This window comes from Ornithorhynchus anatinus, chromosome 11 (assembly GCF_004115215.2).
Source record: "Ornithorhynchus anatinus isolate Pmale09 chromosome 11, mOrnAna1.pri.v4, whole genome shotgun sequence".
NCBI lineage: Eukaryota > Metazoa > Chordata > Mammalia > Monotremata > Ornithorhynchidae > Ornithorhynchus > Ornithorhynchus anatinus.
The window spans coordinates 62,683,108-62,701,857 of record NC_041738.1 but is presented as its reverse complement, the minus strand read 5'-3'; the positions used below and the strand labels follow the sequence as shown (position 1 = coordinate 62,701,857).

The 18,750-nt window shown below is 46.4% G+C and overlaps 1 protein-coding gene across 9 annotated transcripts in view; it reads left to right on the top strand.

Annotated features, from left to right (window-relative positions):
- The window catches only part of EFCAB3 (EF-hand calcium binding domain 3), a 156,706-nt gene that overhangs the window by 67,797 nt on the left and 70,159 nt on the right, over positions 1-18,750 (top strand). For all 9 annotated transcript variants that reach the window (XM_039913539.1, XM_039913538.1, XM_039913537.1 and 6 more), the window contains exons 24-33: positions 31-174; positions 545-619; positions 1,892-2,038; positions 3,807-3,878; positions 7,854-7,997; positions 8,748-8,825; positions 11,668-11,811; positions 12,311-12,382; positions 14,222-14,365; positions 17,094-17,165. In XM_039913539.1, the coding sequence (XP_039769473.1) occupies positions 31-174; positions 545-619; positions 1,892-2,038; positions 3,807-3,878; positions 7,854-7,997; positions 8,748-8,825; positions 11,668-11,811; positions 12,311-12,382; positions 14,222-14,365; positions 17,094-17,165 (1,092 nt within the window). The remainder of the gene's footprint in view (positions 1-30; positions 175-544; positions 620-1,891; positions 2,039-3,806; positions 3,879-7,853; positions 7,998-8,747; positions 8,826-11,667; positions 11,812-12,310; positions 12,383-14,221; positions 14,366-17,093; positions 17,166-18,750) is intronic.

Genomic DNA, 18,750 nt, shown 5'->3' with positions numbered 1-18,750 from the left:
ATTATCCATCCCTTCTCTGTGTATTTGCAGCTCTGCAGCTGGCCTTTACCGGTCTTGGCCACCTGCAGCATGGCCACATAGACATTGCTCAGCTGAAGGCTTCCCTCTTGGGCCTGGATCTCCATGAAGCCGCTGCAAGCCTGAGGCAGCTCCTGCAGGGCACCACGGTCGACGGTGAGCATATCTCAGCCGGCGAGGGTCCCTTGCCAGGGGGAATTCCTTTCTCGTCCTTTCCTTGGAAGGTACTGAGGGAAGCCTTCTGCGGCAGGGACTCCTCAGGTGGTAAAAACTCTACCACTCCTTCTAACTGAGAGGCAGCATGGCCTAATAGAGCATGGGCCTGAGAGTCAGAAGGACCTGGGTGTTAATCCTGGCTCCGCCACTTGTCTGCTGGGTGACCTTGGGTGGGTTACTTCACTTCTCTGGGCCACAGTTACCTCATCTGTAAAATGGGAATTAAGAAATACCACTGGGAAAAAATACCCCTTTATCTGATCCATCCCCAATGGGCTTCTTACCTCCTGAATTTGGCTTTACCTTTCAGAAGATGATGGGACGCTGGATTTGCTGCAATTCATGACTGTCTTATCCAAAGTCTTGATGATTGCTGAAGCTACTGGTGAGTAAGGAAGCTTTAACAAGTGGAAAAGAGAAAAATCACATACAAGTTAATTCCAAAACTCTTCCTTGGAGCAAAACGTGGTGGCTTGCTAACTAAACCAGGCATAAGGGATTTTAGTCAAGCAGGCAATATAGTTCTCTTTATGGAATCCAGGCAGAGACGGAAGCAGTATGACCTAGTGGATAAAGCACAGGCCTGGGAGTTAACAGGACCTGGGTTTTAATCCTGGCCTGCCCCATGCCTGCTTTGTGACCTTGGGGAAATCACTTAACTTCTGTGAGTCTCAGTTACCTCATCTGTAAAATGGGGATTAAAACTAAACATATATCATAAAAAAAAAATAGGCAGCTCAGGGGCCAGGACAGTGGGCTGGGAGACAGACTCTGAGGTGCTGACTGCTTCCCAGCTGACACTCTAACTGGTGGAATGGCACAAGGTAGATCAGTTTCCCTTCTGTGAAATAGAGAGAATTGGGTTAAGAAACATGTTGAAAGCCCTGGTTTTCCTTGGGTGAGAGGATAAGGATGTATAAATCCAGAATACCTCTGTTGTAAGTGTAGGTGGCCTTTACTGCCTTGCCTAATCTTAGGGAGAGCAGTAATGGTATTCACTAGGGGCTTCCTGTGGGAAGGAATACTGGTCCTGGGCCCTGGCCCCCCAGAGGCTCCTACTTTGGAGCCGGTTGGTCACTGTTCAGCATGGGTCCTCAGGAAGCTGAAGAACCGATCACAAGCTATTGCTGGCCTTTTTTCCAGGAACCTTTCATGTGCAAGTGTTTCTCAGGGAGCAATAATGGGCTCCAGTCCTCAGAAACACCCACACTAAACGCCTGGATAGAGAGATGGTTGTCTTGTTGAACAAGACTGCAAACAGTTGAAAATGTGGGAAGTTAGTTCTCTAACCGTACTCACCTCTGTTTTCCTCAGAGCCCAGTTTTGGTCTGGTAAGGAAACTCCCAATTTGTCTCAGAGGGCTTGGCTTTTTATCTGTCCCAGTGAGTTGCTTTCTCCCATTGACCTGGTCCTCTTGAATAAAACTCAGGTTTGACAGGACATTTCTGTTTTTCTGCTCTTCTGTTTGCAAGACACCATTTGTCCCCAAAACTCAGAAATCCAGGGATGACTGCATTATCCCCACACTCCCTCCCCGGTGGCATTTAGCTTTTAGATGCTTTGAACGTTCAGGGGCCTGTCTGGGCCATCTCATTTCTCCATTCAAAGACAAGCTTCTGACCAGCTCCCATCCCATTTCACTTCTGCCTCTCTTCAGAGATGAGGGCTGTCAGTAGCATCTTCACCATTGACGCCAGTGATCAAAACCTTGTCGTCGACAAGTTAGAAGAAGCTCTAGCAACCTTGGGCATCCATTTAACTAATGAAGAAGTGAAGGAGGTGGTGAGCACAGCTCCTCTTAATGGTGAGCATTTCAGGGGACTGGGTACTTCACTTGAGGAACGTGCACCGTTCAACAGCTGCCACGCAAATGTCCTTCAGGGGAGAATGTCTCTGCATTCACTGACTGTATTTGGGGGCTCATTTTGACTGAGAATGGAAATCCAGAATTGTGTTTATCAGATTATTCAGGTGCTGATTTTTCAACTGGGGCTCTAGGACAAATTTGGTGAGGAGCATCAAGGGAGTGGAGCATTGGTAACCAGGCTGCAACTCAACTGCCGCTCTCAGCACTTACGTGGAAAGTGCCTGGGCCTGTGAATTAGAAGCCCTGGATTCTAGTCCTGGCTCTGCCACTGGCCTGCTGGGTGACCTTGGGCAAGTCATTTAACTTCTTTGGGCCTCAGTGGCTCATCTGTTAATGAGATTCAATACCTGTTCTCTCCTACTTATGCTGTGAGCCCCATGTGGGACAGGGACTGTGTTCAATCTGATTGTCTTGTTTCTACTCCACTGTTTAGTACAGTGCTTGGAGCATAGTATCTTCTCAACAAATACCCCCATTATTATTATTATTATTATTACTAACAGTTGTAGCTTTTTACTTCTTCCTGCTCCCACTGCTTGTAAGTAATATGTGACTCTGTGTCTACCCCATTAGTTTGTTAGCTCCTTGAGGGCAGGGACTGTGTCTTTCCCAAACATTTACTATAGTGTGCTGTGCTGTAGGGGCTCTATACACATCACTGACTGATTGAGGGGCTGAGCTAAGTGGGAGAGGGAGGAAAAGATATGGGGAAAAACAGGAAGGGGAAAGATGGTGAGGACAGGGAGGAAAAAAGGAGGGGAAAGAGGACTAAAAGAGAGGAAGTGGGAAAGGAAAAGGGAAGATGAAAGGAAGAAAAGGAGCTGAAGGGTCCACTGCTACATGATCTCCTTCTTTTCCTCCTCCTTCCCCTCTCTTTCTTCCTTCCCTCCTCTTCCTCCCCCTCCTCCTCCTCCCTTGGTCTTCTCTGTGATCAGGGGGATGGAGAGGCTGAAAGTGGTGGGACACTGCAGGCTGGAAAAAGGAAGGCTTAGAGGGTACAGGACATAATGGAAGCCTACAAAATCAAGAAGGAGCTGGGTAGGATAGTTGTGGTTTACCATATTCCACCTCATTAGGATGAGAGGAAGCCCGTTGACCCTTGGGGGCTCAAAACGGAGGAAAGGAACATTCCTTCGCACATATGGCAGTGCATGGTTCTCATTAGCAAAGGCAGAAAATACTGGTAGATTCAAGGGAGGTTTGGATAAATTCATGGACTAAATGGTCCATAGAGGGGAGGTATCTCCACGATTGCATTTTCATGGACATTGTGCAAGTGGGCAAGAGATTCTCTATCAAGGACACTCACAAATGCCTTGTCACCTTTGGCAGCAGCATCCTTGAACTGAGGGACAACTCTATCCTTACTATGAGAAGAAGAGTGAGGGCCATGAAATGGTGCAACCCTAAATATCCAGTGCAGTGTCAAAGAGGACAACCATCACAGAATTTTTCTAACTTGCCTTGTTGACCTAGATTGGGTCAGGATATTGGATTGGGTGGTCGATTGATCTGAGTAGAATGAGATAGGGTCTGGGAGTTAGAGGACCCGGGTTCTAATTCCTGCTCAGCCATATGTCTTCTGCGTGACCTTGTGCAAGTCACCTAACTTTACTCCAGGGCTTAGAACTGTGTTTGGCACACAGCTTAAGCACTTAACAAGTACCATGATTACCATAATTAACTGTGCTTTTCTCCCTTGCAGAAGATGAAACATTGAATTTTAAAGGATTTGTCAAGCATTTGTCCAACACCCAGAAATTTCGTGACTGTCAACGTGAGTATGAAGTCAAAAGGAAAAAGAATGAAAAAATAGATCATTTTACTTTTGCCAGTACTCTTGCATCATCACATATTTATGACTTTATGCAACTTTATTTGGGGTTCCATCAATGGCCTTTATCACACAAAGTTCTTTTCTACACCCTCAAGAAAAAATAGTTACTGGGAATCCTCTGTATTTTAGACTGAGTGATTCTCCCCCTTCATTTGTCTAATAAGAGGGTTCATCAATTGCACTACTTGGTTTTAGGGGGTCAGCCAGCAACATTCCATATACCTCATAAAAATCAAGCATGGTGCCTGAAGATAAATAGGAGCAAAGCATGTTGGGAAAGAGAAGCAATCCTCCCATTTTACTCAGTGTTTATTCGACACATACTGGAGTTGATTGCTGTGCTCAGTTCTAAGAACCACAGCAGGAAATTCAGAATCCTTACAGAGGTTCAACAGTGTATTGAAAATGACTAATGGGTAGTTCACTAGAAGGTTTTAAAGTAACTGGAATAATTACTCTCCTGGAGAAGAAAAAGGGGAAACATAACCTTCAAACACTGGCAGAAAGATGATTATGTTAAAAGATGTGGACCCTTGGATCTCCCCCTCTGCCAACGATCAAACACGATGAAGTGGGCTTAAACTATAGCAGAAGTTTTACAGGTTAGATATGGGAAGATTTATAGCTCTGAATTTGGTTAAAAACAGCACAAATAGGTTCCAGAGGGAGAGTGAAGACTCTTTCTAGATATCTTTGAAGATAGAATAGGCATCCATCGCTTGAGAAGTGGGAAAACATCGACTGAATGTTTTGTACTATTTTTGTGGAAATGGAATAATAATGTTTGCATTTGTTAAGCGCTTACTATGTGCCAAGCACTGTTCTAAGCGCTGGGGTAGATATAGGGTAATCAGGTTGTCCCACGTGAGGCTCACAGTTAATCCCCATTTTACAGATGAGGTAACTGAGTCACAGAGAAGTTAAGTGACTTGCCCACAGTCACACAGCTGACAAGTGGCAGAGCTGGGATTCAAACTCATGACCGCTGACTCCCAAGTTCGAGCTCTTTCCACTGAGCCACTTTGCTTCCCTGGCCTCTTGTGATGCACAGAAATCTAAGAGAGCTGCATAGATTTGGGCTGCAAAGGGTAAATATGGCACCTCAGGACATGTTTGCCTAGAATGAGTAGTGGTAGTCTGAGGAATTCATGGGAGAGACTGAAGGGAGACGAGCACATCAAATGCCAGATATTCTCTAGGCTGCTCTAAGTGGAAACAGTGTGGCCTAATGGATAGAGTGTGGGCCTAAAAGTCAGAAGGACCTGGGTTCTTCATTCATTCATTCATTCATTCATTCATTCGTATTTATTGAGCGCTTACTATGTGCAGAGCACTGTACTAAGCGCTTGGGATGAACAAGTCGGCAACAGATAGAGACAGTCCCTGCCGTTTGACGGGCTTACAGTCTAATCGGGGGAGACGGACAGACAAGAACAATGGCACTAAACAGCGTCAAGGGGAAGAACATCTCGTAAAAACAATGGCAACTAAATAGAATCAAGGCGATGTACAATTCATTAACAAAATAAATAGGGTAACAAAAATATATACAGTTGAGCGGACGAGTACAGTGCTGTGGGGATGGGAAGGGAGAGGTGGAGGAGCAGAGGGAAAAGGGGAAAATGAGGCTTTAGCTGCGGAGAGGTAAAGGGGGGATGGCAGAGGGAGTAGAGGGGGAAGAGGAGCTCAGTCTGGGAACGCCTCTTGGAGGAGGTGATTTTTAAGTAAGGTTTTGAAGAGGGAAAGAGAATCGGTTTGGCGGAGGTGAGGAGGGAGGGCGTTCCAGGACCGCGGGAGGACGTGACCCAGGGGTCGACGGTGGGATAGGCGAGACCGAGGGACGGTGAAGAGGTGGGCGGCGGAGGAGCGGAGCGTGCGGGGTGGACGGTAGAAAGAGAGAAGGGAGGAGAGGTAGGAAGGGGCAAGGTGATGGAGAGCCTTGAAGCCTAGAGTGAGGAGTTTTTGTTTGGAGCGGAGGTCGATAGGCAACCACTGGAGTTGTTTAAGAAGGGGAGTGACATGCCCAGATCGTTTCTGCAGGAAGATGAGCCGGGCAGCGGAGTGAAGAATAGACCGGAGCGGGGCGAGAGAGGAGGTAGGGAGGTCAGAGAGAAGGCTGACACAGTAGTCTAGCCGGGATATAACGAGAGCCCGTAATAGTAAGGTAGCCGTTTGGGTGGAGAGGAAAGGGCGGATCTTGGCGATATTGTAGAGGTGAAACCGGCAGGTCTTGGTAACGGATAGGATGCGTGGGGTGAACGAGAGGGACGAGTCAAGGATGACACCGAGATCGCGGGCCTGCGGGACGGGAAGGATGGTCGTGCCATCCACGGTGATAGAGAAGTCTGGGAGAGGACCGGGTTTGGGAGGGAAGATGAGGAGCTCAGTCTTGCTCATGTTGAGTTTTAGGTGGCGGGCCGACATCCAGGTGGAGACGTCCCGGAGGAAGGAGGAGATGCGAGCCCGAAGGGAGGGGGAGAGGACAGGGGCGGAGATGTAGATCTGCGTGTCATCTGCGTAGAGATGGTAGTCAAAGCCGTGAGAGCGGATGAGTTCACCGAGGGAGTGACATTCAACAGTATTTACTGAGCACTTAATGTATGCAGAACACTGTACTAAGGACTTGGGAGAGTACAGTACAAGAATGGACAAACACATTCCCTGTCCACAACGAGCTTACAGTTTAGAGGGAAGCAGCATGGCATAGTGGATAGAGCACAGGCCTGGGAGTCAGAAGGTCATGGGTTCTAACCCTGACCTTGCCTGCTGTGTGACCTTGGGCAAGTCACTTTACTTCTATGGGCCTCAGTTACCTCATCTGTAAAATGAGGATTGAGACATAGCCCCAGTTGGGTCAGAGACGATGTCCAGCCTGATTTGCTTGTATTCACTCCAGTGAATAGTAGAGTGCCTGGTACATAGTAAGAGCTTAACAAATACCATAATTATTATTATTAGTCGAGGAGACAGACATTAATATAAATAAATTAATTACAGATATGTACTAAAGTGCTGTGGGGCTGGGAGGGGGGATAAATAAAGGGAGCAAATCAGGGAGAGCCAGAGGGAAATGGGAGCAGAGGAAAAGAGGCTTGGTCAGAGAAGGCCTCTTGGAGGAGATGTGCCTTCAACTAAGTCTTTGAAGAGGGGAGAATAATTGTCTAATGCCAGCTCTGGCACATGTTTAATGCCGCCTCTTTCATATGTCTGCTGTGGGCCCTTGGGCAAGTCACTTCACTTCTCTGGGCCTCAGTTACCTGATCTTTAAAATGGAGATTAAGACTGTGAGCCTCATGTGATACATAGACTGTGTCCAACCAGATTAGCTTGTATCTATACCAGTGCTTATTACATTGCCTGGCACATAATCTGTACTTAGCAAATGCCATTAACAAAACCCCAAAACCAAAAAAACTGAGTGTTTGAAGATGATGATGATGACAACAATCATGGTTTAACAATAATAATAATAATAATAGTAATGATAATAGAAAGGTATTTGTTAAGCACTTACTATGTAATAATAAACTGGCAGGTGGCAGGGATTAGAACCCGTGGCCTCTGACTCCTAAACCTGTGCCCTTTCCACTGAGCCATGCTGCCTCTCTGTGTGCCAGGCACTGTACTAAACAGTGGGTGGATACAAGCAAATTGATTTGGACATGGTCCCTGGCCCATGTGGGGCTCACAGTCTCAATCCTCATTTTACAGATGAGGTAACTGAGGCCCAGAGAAATGAAGTGACTTGCCCAAGGTCACATAGTAAACAAGTGGCAGAGCTGGGATTAGAACCAGTGACCTTATGATTTCCAGGCCAATGCTCTATCCATATGCTACGCTGCTTCGGGACGCTGTCAAAAGGTCAAGTTCCAAGGCAGCCAGATGTTTGATGGTGTTCGATTTGGCTATCCCTAGAAATACAGAAGGCCTGGACCATTATCAACAAAGTCAGAGATGGCAAAGTCAAGACCGAGGAGCTGCCACCCGTCCTGTTCAGCATGGGGATCCAGTTTAATGATGAAGTACTCCAAGACTGCCTGACGTCGGTGACCGCGGGTGGTGAGTGTCGCAGCCACCAAGTTATACGCTCATTGCACGGGGTGTGTGCACACCCATGATTCGTGTGCGTGTCGGAGTAGGGGCCGAAGGGGGGAAGATTCCTGCGTGTCTTCTACCCCCATTGGAATATTTCCTCATGTGGAGGGAATGTAGGACAGGTAGGGTGGCCGTTTGCCTGATTTTATTCAAGACAGTCCCGTTTACAGTTGGCCCAAAGGGCATGCCCTCGACCTTCCAGTGTGGTGCACCCTGCCCGCGCCATCACAAAGTTGGTGGTTCTCTTGGTCGAGGTGGGAAGCGTTGTGACATATGAAGTCGGATGTGGGAGGTGCAGCAGAGTGGTTCGTGACCTCTCTGGTTCTTTGAGCAAGAGTTTCTAGTTCAGAAAAAGTTGACTGTTCTTTTATTGCGTCTCCCACCTCCTCCTTGCTCTACACAAATCCACCCTGTTTGCCCCGGAGCTGGCCTTTCCTACTGTTGCCTATTCATCTTTGCCTTTTTAAAAAATCACTATTTGTTTATGGCATTTGTTAAGCACTTACTGTGTGCCAGGCACTGTACTGAATGCTGGGTTAGATACAAGATCATCAGGTTGGACACAGTCCCTGTCCCAAATAGTTCTCAAAGTCTTAATCCCCATTGTACATATGAGGTAACTGAGACCCAGAGAAGTTAAGTGACTTACTCAAGGACGCACAGCAGGCAAGCAGAGGAGTTCCTTTAACACCCAATCCCTTCATCATTTTGCAGGAGGTGCAAATGTGGAGTTGAGAGATGTAGTGGAACTTTTGACTGGCCCTGACACCCTGCTGGCTTCTAAATTCCAGGGTAGGTATCAGCATATCACAAAATTGAGGGGAGGGAAGACTGAATCGCCTCTGATCCAGTTCCAATGGGTGCTTTGCCTTCCCTGAGAAGTTGCTGGAATCTCCTTCTCTTCCTGGTCTCTGGGCTCCTCCAGAAGGGTGATGAATCACTTCTCTTTAGTTAAACCTTCTCTGTCCCTGGTGCCATTGCTATTCTCTTAAGAGTGCCCGTCAGTAGAGAAATCGACATTTTTTTTAATGGTACTTGTTAAGCACTTATTATGAGCCAGTCACTTTACAAAGCCCTGGGGTAGAAACAAGATAACCAGGTTGGATACAGTCCACATCCCACATAGGGCTCCCAGTCTTAATCCCCATTTTACAGATGAGGGAACTGAGACAGATCAGTACTAATCCAGGTCTTCTAACTCCTAGGCTTGTGTTCTTTCCACTAGGCCCATTTTGATTACCCTAAATGTTGTTTCAATACTTTGGTCTGGGGAGGAGAGGGAGGCAGTAGCCATGGCATACAAGTCCGATCGATCAATCAATCAGTAGTATTTATTGAGTGCTTACCCTGTGCAGAGCACTGAACTAAGCACTTGGTAGAGTACAATATAACAATATAATAGACACATTCCTGGCCCACAGCTCACTTATAGTCTAAAGGGTGAGACAGGTATTAATATAAACTACCGATATATACATAAGTACTGTGGAGTTGAGGGTGGGGGATAGATAAAGGGAGAAAATCAGGGCGATGCAGAGGGGGTGGGAGAAAGGAAATGAGGGCTTAGTCGGGGAAGGCCTCTTGGAGGAGAACGAACTGTCTGCTTGGCCAGTGGGATGGGATGCCCAGAGTGTTGGTCCAAGGATGTAGAAAGCTGCTGGGTGGGAAGGGAAGAAGTATCCAGAGCTGCAGAAACCACTAGCTAGTGGTCGGAAGAGTTGAAGTGGAGCCAGCTGAACCGAGATGATAATAATAATAATTGTGGTATTTTTAAAGCCGTTACTCTGAGCCAGGCACTCTACTAAGTGCTGGGGTAGGCACAAGTTTTACCAGGTTGGACGCAGTCCCTATCCCACATGGGGCTCACAGTCTCAATTCCCATTGTACAGATGAGGTAACTGAGACCCAGAAAAGTGAAGAGTGTGGCAGTGCAGCGCAGAGCTTGATTTTAGGAGAGAAGAACTCACCCACCACACAGAAGCACAGGGAGGGTGGCAGGGAGGGAGGGAGAGAGAGCATGAAGGAGGAAGGGAGTTGGGGGAGATGGGGCGGGGGGAGGGAAAAGAGAGAGAGGAAGAAGGAGAGAGAGTTCTGAGCTTTTGTCTTCACTATAAAGAGTTCTGTAAATTTTTGAATGGTGGTAGTTAAGCTCTTACTATGTGCCAGATACTGTACTAAGCACTGAGGTAAGATACAAGTTGATCAGTGTGGACACAGTCCACATCCCACATTATAGTGCTCCTTAGGCCCTTGTAGAGTATCAAGCAGAAAAATATGATAAACCCAAGTTATACCGTTTTCCAGGCTTCCTTTCCTGTGCCCTTTAAGCACTTGATGTTCACCCTACCCTCAGCCTCCATAGCACTTACCTTCACCTCCATAATTTATTTGAATGTTTCCAAACTGTCAGCTCCTTGAGGGCAGGGAACGTGTCTACCGACTCTGTTGCACTGAACACTCCCAACCTCTTAGTACAGTGCTCTGCACGCAGTAAGCTCTCAGTAAATCCCATCGATTGATGGATTGATTGTCCTTGGCTGTGGAAAGGTGAATTTAGATCGTCTCCCCTGATACCGAACCAAACTTTGATGGTGGTTGCCTGGCTGGGTAGGAACAGTGTTTTCTGTGAGCACTGGAAAAATTAATATGTGTTCATTTGAACCGCTAACCGCAAATGCAGTTAAAGAGGAATGTGATTTTAAGTAACACTGGAAGATACAGTTGCAGCCTGAAGCATGTCTGAATATGCTTTTAGAAGTTATGATGCAGAAGGAATTAACCTGGCAGGAATTGGGGTTAATTGGGGTCAAATACCTTACTGTACCTCGTCAGATAAAATATGCGAATACTGGGGGTTGTTTTAACTTCCCAAGGAGCCCCCAAAACCACCCTAAACCCCTCAATCCCTGAAGTTCCATGGCAGTCTGATTTATGGTGCCCAATAGCATTGAAGAGGGAGGTGGTATGGGCTAGTAGAAAGAACATGGGATTGGAAGTCAGAAGACTCTACCACTGGCCTGCTACATGACCTTGTTCAAGGCACTTAATCTTTCTGGACTTCAGTCTCCTCATCTGTAAAATGGGGATACAATACCTCTTCTTTCTTTTTCTTAGGCTGTGAGCCTTATATAGGACAGAGAACATGTCTGATCTTTTCTTGTATCCTCCCTGCTGTACATTAGCTTTACATTAGCACATTTCTGAGTGAAAGATGCAGGATAAGTTCTTCACCTGTTTACATCACCGTTCTTGTAACGTTGTCAAGTTTTTTTTATGGTATTGGAGGGCTTACTATATGTCAAACTCTGTGCTAAGTGCTTAAGTAGAGAAAAGTGAACCATGTTGGACACAGTCCCTGTCCCGCATGGGGCTCTCGGGCTATGTAGGAAGGAGAACCGGAGAACTGTGGCCCAGAGAAGTGAAGTGACTTGCCCAAGGTCACACAGCAAGAAATTAGCAGATCAGGAATTAGATCCCAGATCCTCTGACTCCCAGACCCAGGCTCTTTTCACTGAGATATGCTGCTTCTACAGAGAAGCTGAATCCTACTAAGCCTGGAATGATTTCATGAGCCTAAGTTCGGAGGCTTCAAAAACTCGCCCAGGGGCAAAATCGCTCTCTGTTTGATTGACAGATTTGCAGGAAGCCACTCTAGCCGTCAACAAGATCAGAAAAGACAAGATGCCTGTTAGTGCCGTGAAAGCCAACTTAGACAGTCTGGAAGTTCCCCTCTCTGACAAAGCAATCCAGGAGGTTCTCAGGACTGCAAATGTTTATGGTAAATTACTTTGAAATTCTATTCATTGTGAACTTTAGTTGCAATTTTTTCTTTTTGGTTCTCAAGTAGCAGGTCACCTTCTTGAATACATTGGAACGAATGGTTTGTTACGGGGGGAAACTAGGTTTTATTCCCTGAGATTTCATTTCACTAACTGAAGTCTGTAAAGCTAGCATTTATTGAATTGTATCCTTTTGCACCTGAAATAAAGAAATTGATCTCGCTCTGCTTATTCAGCCATAGCTTACAAAGAAGATAATTATTTTGTTAGGAAAGATGTCTCATCGGTGAGACTATTCACAAGCAGCCTACCTCATTTTCACTGGTGAACAAATTCAAGAGAGATCACGTTTTCCCCTAATTTTGCTTTGAAAATATTTCACTATCCTAATTGTCACCAGTCGTATATAAGGGGCTTTGCACATGCAAGTTATTTTCTTATGATAACTGGTGTTGGTTGCATATTGTCCAGCTAATGAAATAGTGTTTCTCTTTGCAGAAAATGGGGATGTGAGTTTCCAGGAATTTTTGGAGGGTTTGAGCTGCAGCCATCCAATCACTGACCTCGAAGGTGGGTGAGTGCAGGAGAAATGCACTAGAGAAGCAGCGTGGCGCAGTGGAAAGAGCACGGGCTTTGGAGTCAGGGCTCGTGAGTTCGAATCCCAGCTCTGCCACTTGTCAGCTGTGTGACTGTGGGCAAGTCACTTAACTTCTCTGTGCCTCAGTTCCCTCATCTGTAAAATGGGGATTAAGACTGTGAGCCCCACGTGGGACAACCTGATTCCCCTGTGTCTACCCCAGCGCTTAGAACAGTGCTCGGCACATAGTAAGCGCTTGACAAATACCAACATTATTATTATTATTATTAAATGGGCCAAATTGAGGTCACGATCATCTAACGCAGGATTGAGAGGGAACACAGGCCAGGAGTGCAGACCCTGATATTTGAATGCGGTTGAAATCTTTGCCTCGGTTTTAACATGTCCTTCAGGTTTGGGTTTCTGTGGCTTGCTGTGGATGATCATTCAGGCTTGTATTTCCCACAGATTTCATTCAGTTAAGGCTGCAAACTGCCCAACTTTGGTGTTGCTCTGGCGAAGATTTGGAAGCTGCTCTTATAGAGGCATTGAGCTTGACTTCATCCCATTTATCTGTAGCTGAGTTTGTACTGGGACAAAACAGTTTGGTCTAGTGGAAAGAACAAGGAACTACGAATCAGAAGACCCGAGTTCTGATCCCAGCTCCACCACTTGCCTGCTTTGTGGCCCTGGGGAAGTCACTCCAGATCTGTACCCCAATTTCCTTATCTGTGAAATGGGGATGAAATACATGCCCTCCCTCCCTGCAGATCATGAGCCCTGTGTGGGATGATAATAAATCAATCAATTGTATTTACTGAGTGTTTACTGTGTGCAGGGCACTGTATTAAGCTTTTGGGAGAATACAACACAACTGTCTAACAGTCACATTTCCTGTCCACAGAGACTGTTTCCGACCTTCTTATCTTATCTACCCCAGTGCGCTTGGTGGCAAGAGCATGGGCCTGAGAGTCAGAGGTCATGGGTTCTAATCCCGGCTCCTCCACTTGTCTGCTGGGTGACCTTGGACAAGTCACTTTACTTCTCTGGGCCTCAGTTTCCTCATCTGTAAAATGAGGATTGAGACTGTGAGCCCCACGTGGGACAACCTGATTACCTTGGATCAACCCCAGCACTTAGAACAGTTTTTTATTTGAGAAGCAGCTTGACTTAGTGGAAAGAGCATGGGCTTGGGAGTCAGAGGTCATGGCTTCTAATCCCGGCTCCACCACTTGCCAGCTGTGTGACTTTGGGCAAGTTACTTAGAGTCTCTGTGCCTCATTTCCCTCATCTGTAAAATGGGATTAAGACTGTGAGCCCCACGTGGGACAACCTGATTACCTTGTATCGCCCCCCAGGAGCTTAGAACAGGGCTTTGCGCATAGTAAGCACTTAAATACCATCATTATTACTATTATCATTATTATTATTTTACAACCTTCAAACCATGAAGCCCTGTGTGTTGGGGGCCAGCTCAGCTAGCCGGCTACCCACCTACCAATCTAGGCTCTTACTATTGCCCAAAGGCACCTTCGGCTGCACTTCGCGGGGGGGTGGGCAGCTTAGTTGGCAGGACTGTCTCCATGGATGACACTGTCTGCATCCCTAAATTCTGGGTCAGGGATTAATGTGATCGTTCATGCTGGTCTGAGCTTTGCCAACGGCTGCCCAGCCTTCAGATTCAGCTAAACTAGCTATTCATTCTTTGGGTAGAGAAGGAACGAGTGAACTTTAGCTCTTTCTATTTTTATTCAGTGGCTGTATCGCAGTTGTGCAGGCTGCTCACGTTCACCCGTTGAATAACTTACATTAGATTTTCTGCCCGTTTTCAGTTTTACAGAATACTCTAGATTCGATCAACCTGATCAAAGATGTCAAGATTCCTGTGGTTGAGCTGGAAGGCTCTGTAGAGAATCTAAAGCTCTCTTTGAAGAATGAAGAGCTCCAAGAGGCAAGCAAAATGGTTGCTGTTGATGGTGAGTGTTGTTGTGGCCCATCTATTTCTTTTCCGTCTTTCCCTCCCTAAGCTCTCCTCTCCTCTTCTCCCACTCCCTTCTGTGTCTCCCTTGTCCTTGGATTTGCTCCCTGTATTCACCCCTCCCTCAGGCACACAACACATGTTCATATCTGTAATTTATTATTATCGCAGTGTCTGTCTCCTCCTCTAGAATGTAAGCTCTTTGTGGGCAGGGAATGTGTCTGCCAACTCTGTTATATTGTAATAATAATAATGTTGGTATTTGTTAAGTACTTACTATGTGCAGAGCACTCTTCTAAGCACTGGGGTATACAGGGTATTCAGGTTGTCCCACATGAGGCTTACAGTCTTAATCCCCATTTTACAGATGAGGTAACTGAGGCACAGAGAAGTTAAGTGACTTGCCCACAGTCCACAGCTGACAAGTTGAAGAGTCGGAATTCGAACCCATGACCTCTGACTCCCAAGCCCGTGCTCTTTCTACTGAGCCATGTTGTACTATCCCAAGTATTGAGTACAGTAGTCTGCATACAGTAAGCGCTTAATAAATGCCATTGATTGATGACAGCTGCTTCCCACTGCATGATGATTTTTGTGAAGGCCTGAACTTCCCAAGGCCAAGGTCTTTTAGAGACTTGTTAGTCAGCTGGTCAACTTCATTCTCCCCTCTATGGGGTAGGCACAGTTTATTATCTGATAAAATCTCAACCCCACTCATCTCTTAAAGCTGCTGCTCCCACCCTCCTGATAACAATAATAATATTAATAACTTTTATCATCTGATTATATCCCAGCCCCTCTCATCTCTGAAAGCTGCAGCTCCCATCCTCCTGATAATAATAATAACAGTAATAATAATTGTTGCATCTGTTAATCGCTTAGTACGTGCCAAGCACTGTACCCAGCACTGGGGTCAATTCAAAGAAATCAGGACAGACACAGTTGCTGACACATATAAGCTCACTGTCTTCCCTTCTTTACTGTCACCTTTAACCTCTCACCCTCTGCTGTCTTCTTCCTTTCTGCCTTCAAGCTTGCTCAAGTCTCTCCTTTACTCAAACACCTTCTCTGGATTCCACCATACTTCTATCCCTTCTCTAAGTTCCGGGCACCTCTATATGCACATCCCACTGGCACCTCAGACTCAACATGTCTAAAACTGATCTCCTCCTCTTCTCTCCCAAACCCATTTCTCTATTTTTCCATCAGTCGACACTACTGTCCTCCCTGTCCCAGAAGTCTACAACTTTGGTATCGCCCTTGACTCCTCGCTTTGTTCTAACTCTTTTCTTATAGTAGTTGTTAAGCGCTTACTAGGTACCAGGCACCCCTCTCTAGGTCACACCTAGAGAGTTACCAGTACTCCAACAGTCTCAACTACGGGAGGGAGAGTCAAGCAGTGACATATCCATTCCATTCCTAGCTTGGGCAGTGGCTAGCAAGTGGAAGGCAATCTGCTACAAGTCAAAATTCACCTGTGCTGAGCAGCAGCGGCATGAGAGAGAATCGAGGGCGGAGACTCAAGTTTATTGCGTGGAAGGACACGATGGTAAACCACTTCCATATTTTTACCAAGAAAACTCTATGGTTACACAGAACAATTGCAGATGGGGGTGGGGCATTCTGGGAGAGATGTGTCCATGGCATTGCTATGGGTCAGACTCGACTCGATGGCATAAGACCAGACAAGAAGGTACCAGGCACTGTCCTAAGCAGTAGGATAGATAGAAGCAAATCATGTTGGACATGGTCCCTGTCTAACTTGGGGCTCACAATCTTTAATCTTCATTTTACAGATGAATAAACTGAGGCTCAGAGAAGTGAAATGACTTGGCCAAGGTCATACAGTCTTAGAACCCAGGTCCTCTGACTTGCAGGCCCGTTCTCTATCTACTAGGCCATGCTATGTCACCCATTATGTTTGAGAAGCAGAACGTGTGTGATAATTCTGTTGTACTGTACTTTCCCAAGTGCTTAGTATAGGGCTCTGCACATAGTAAGTGCTCAAAAAAAACCAACCATTGATTGATTGGTTATATTCAGCCTGCCACTAAATCTCCAGTCAGTTATTGAGCGCTTCTTGTGTGCAGATCAATGCACTAAGTGTTTAAGAGAATATAATACAATAGAGTAGCTAGACACTGGGGCATATGCGCTCTCTTCACTTCCTTACTTCCCAGCCTTCACTCTTCGCTTCTCCCAGATTAACCTTTGCACCTTCCTTAGCTCTTGACTTTTTAGCCTCTGAAGTGTTCCTCACCTCTTTCACCTGCCTGGAAATCCTTTCCTCTTCAAAGCCCTCCTGAAATTCCACCGCTGTCAGGAAGCCTTCCACCACCTGGTAACATGTCATCCCAACAGCCTTTCTTTGGACTTACATAACTAGTCAATCACATGCTCTGTTTATTTATTCACTTAATTACTCAGTTATTTTCCTTGGAAAGACAAAATTTGGAAAATCTTGGCTATTATCTGCTTCTCAGTTTCTTCCCCTTGCCCCCATGATTTATGAATAATTTAATCTATCGCTCCCACAGCACATTCCTCAAGGACAAGGAACATACATGTCTGTTGTCTCTATTGCATTCTCCAAAGAGCTCAGGATATTGCTCTTCAAACAGCACACGCTCAGTAAATACCAACTATAATGATGATGAAGAAATTGTGCTGAATGTTACCCCTCATTTGTTTGAGTCTGTCTTATACTCCTATTTCTGTCTTTACAGAGGAAGGCCGTGTCTACTTAAAGGAGGTTTGTCTAGCTTTGAACAGCATCCAGAGGCTTTCAGACCCTGGAGGTGAGTGAAGAAAGAAACTCCAGGTATTTCATGTCCATCTGCTTCTACAGCTTGATCATTGAGCCAAATTTAGCCTGCTGTATATATGCTCACAGAACTCTATTCTTTAGCATGTGTCATTGGCCTCCCTCTCACAGGGAAGCAGTGTGGCTTAGTGGAAACAGCTCAGTCCTGGGATTCAGATGACCTGCGTTCTCATCCCAGCTCTGCCAATTGCTTGATGTGTGACCTTGGGCAAGTCACTTAATTTCTCTTTGCCTTAGTTTCTTAAACTGTAAATTAGGGATTAAATACCTGTTCTCCTACTTAGACTCTGAGCCTCTTGCGGGGCAGCAACTGTGTCTGACCTAATTAATCTCAAGCTACCCCAGAGCTTAGAACAGAGCTTTTAAAATATAGAAAGCGCTAACAAATAAAATAAAAATCAATCATATTTATTGAGTGCTTACTATATGCAACACAGAGTATTGTACTAAATGCTTGGGAGAGTGTAATATAGCAGAGTTGGTAGTCATGTTTCCTGCCCACAATCTAGAAGGGGAGACAGACATTAATATAAATAAATGAATTAGGGATATGTACATAAGTGCTTTGGGGCTGAGGGAGGAATGAATAAAAGGGTGCAAATCCAAGTGCAAGGCGATGACGCAGGAGGGAGTGGGAGAAGAGGAAATGAGGCCCTAGTCAGGGAAGGCTCAGAGAAGACTTGAGTGTCATTTGGCTCATTATTGAGGAGCTGCCTGCCTGCTCACCTTAAGAGGATTTACCCCCCACCCTCCCTCCCCAGCCCAAAGGGATGCAGAACAGGTCGGGTGATTTTTTGCTGCAGCAAAGATCCTCACAGAACTTGCCTAATGGCTTGACAAGACTTTGGGATCAGGGCCAGGTCCAGGCCCAGGGGTCAAGAGCTTCCTGGGGCATGCGGGGGTCAGATAGGCCCAGAAGGGCTCCTTCTGGTCCTGCACAGCCTGGAAGACCATCCCAGGGCTGGGCTTCCCCTGGTCTGGAGGCCTCTCCGGAGTGGAGGGTCCTGGTTTTCCAGTAACAGGGAGAGGGAGGTGGGACCATCTGGGCTTCTCTGGGGCTCCCCTGAGATGACTGAAGAAACTTCTGTGATAGTGTAGGGCAGAAGGGAGCCCAGGACACAGCCAACCCCTGGGGCCAGCTTACAACCTGGGCCCAGGACCAGAAGACTCAGCTGGGGGGCTTCCAAGCTCTGGCATGGCCATCTCTCAAGGCTTTATGGCCAATGTCAGTACTGGGGACTCAGAGGCTGGGTGGGAGGGTTGGGGGGAAGGAGAGACGGAGACCCTACTGTGGTGGTTGGGGGGGCCCTTTCTGGGCTGGGGATCGGGGACTCCCTCCAACTGAGATAAAATCCTGGTGGGAACCTCTGGAAATTTGAAGTCTCCGCTGGTTCCATTCCACACACTCAGTCAATCAATCAGACATGCCCCTGCCTCCCAAGAGGAATGGACCCTATTGTAGCCACTCTGTCCAGTCTGGGTCTAACTCTGCCTTCACTTCTGGAAGAGCTGAAGACGAAACAGAGTTGTAGACGGAGGGTGTCCATGAAGGAGTGACT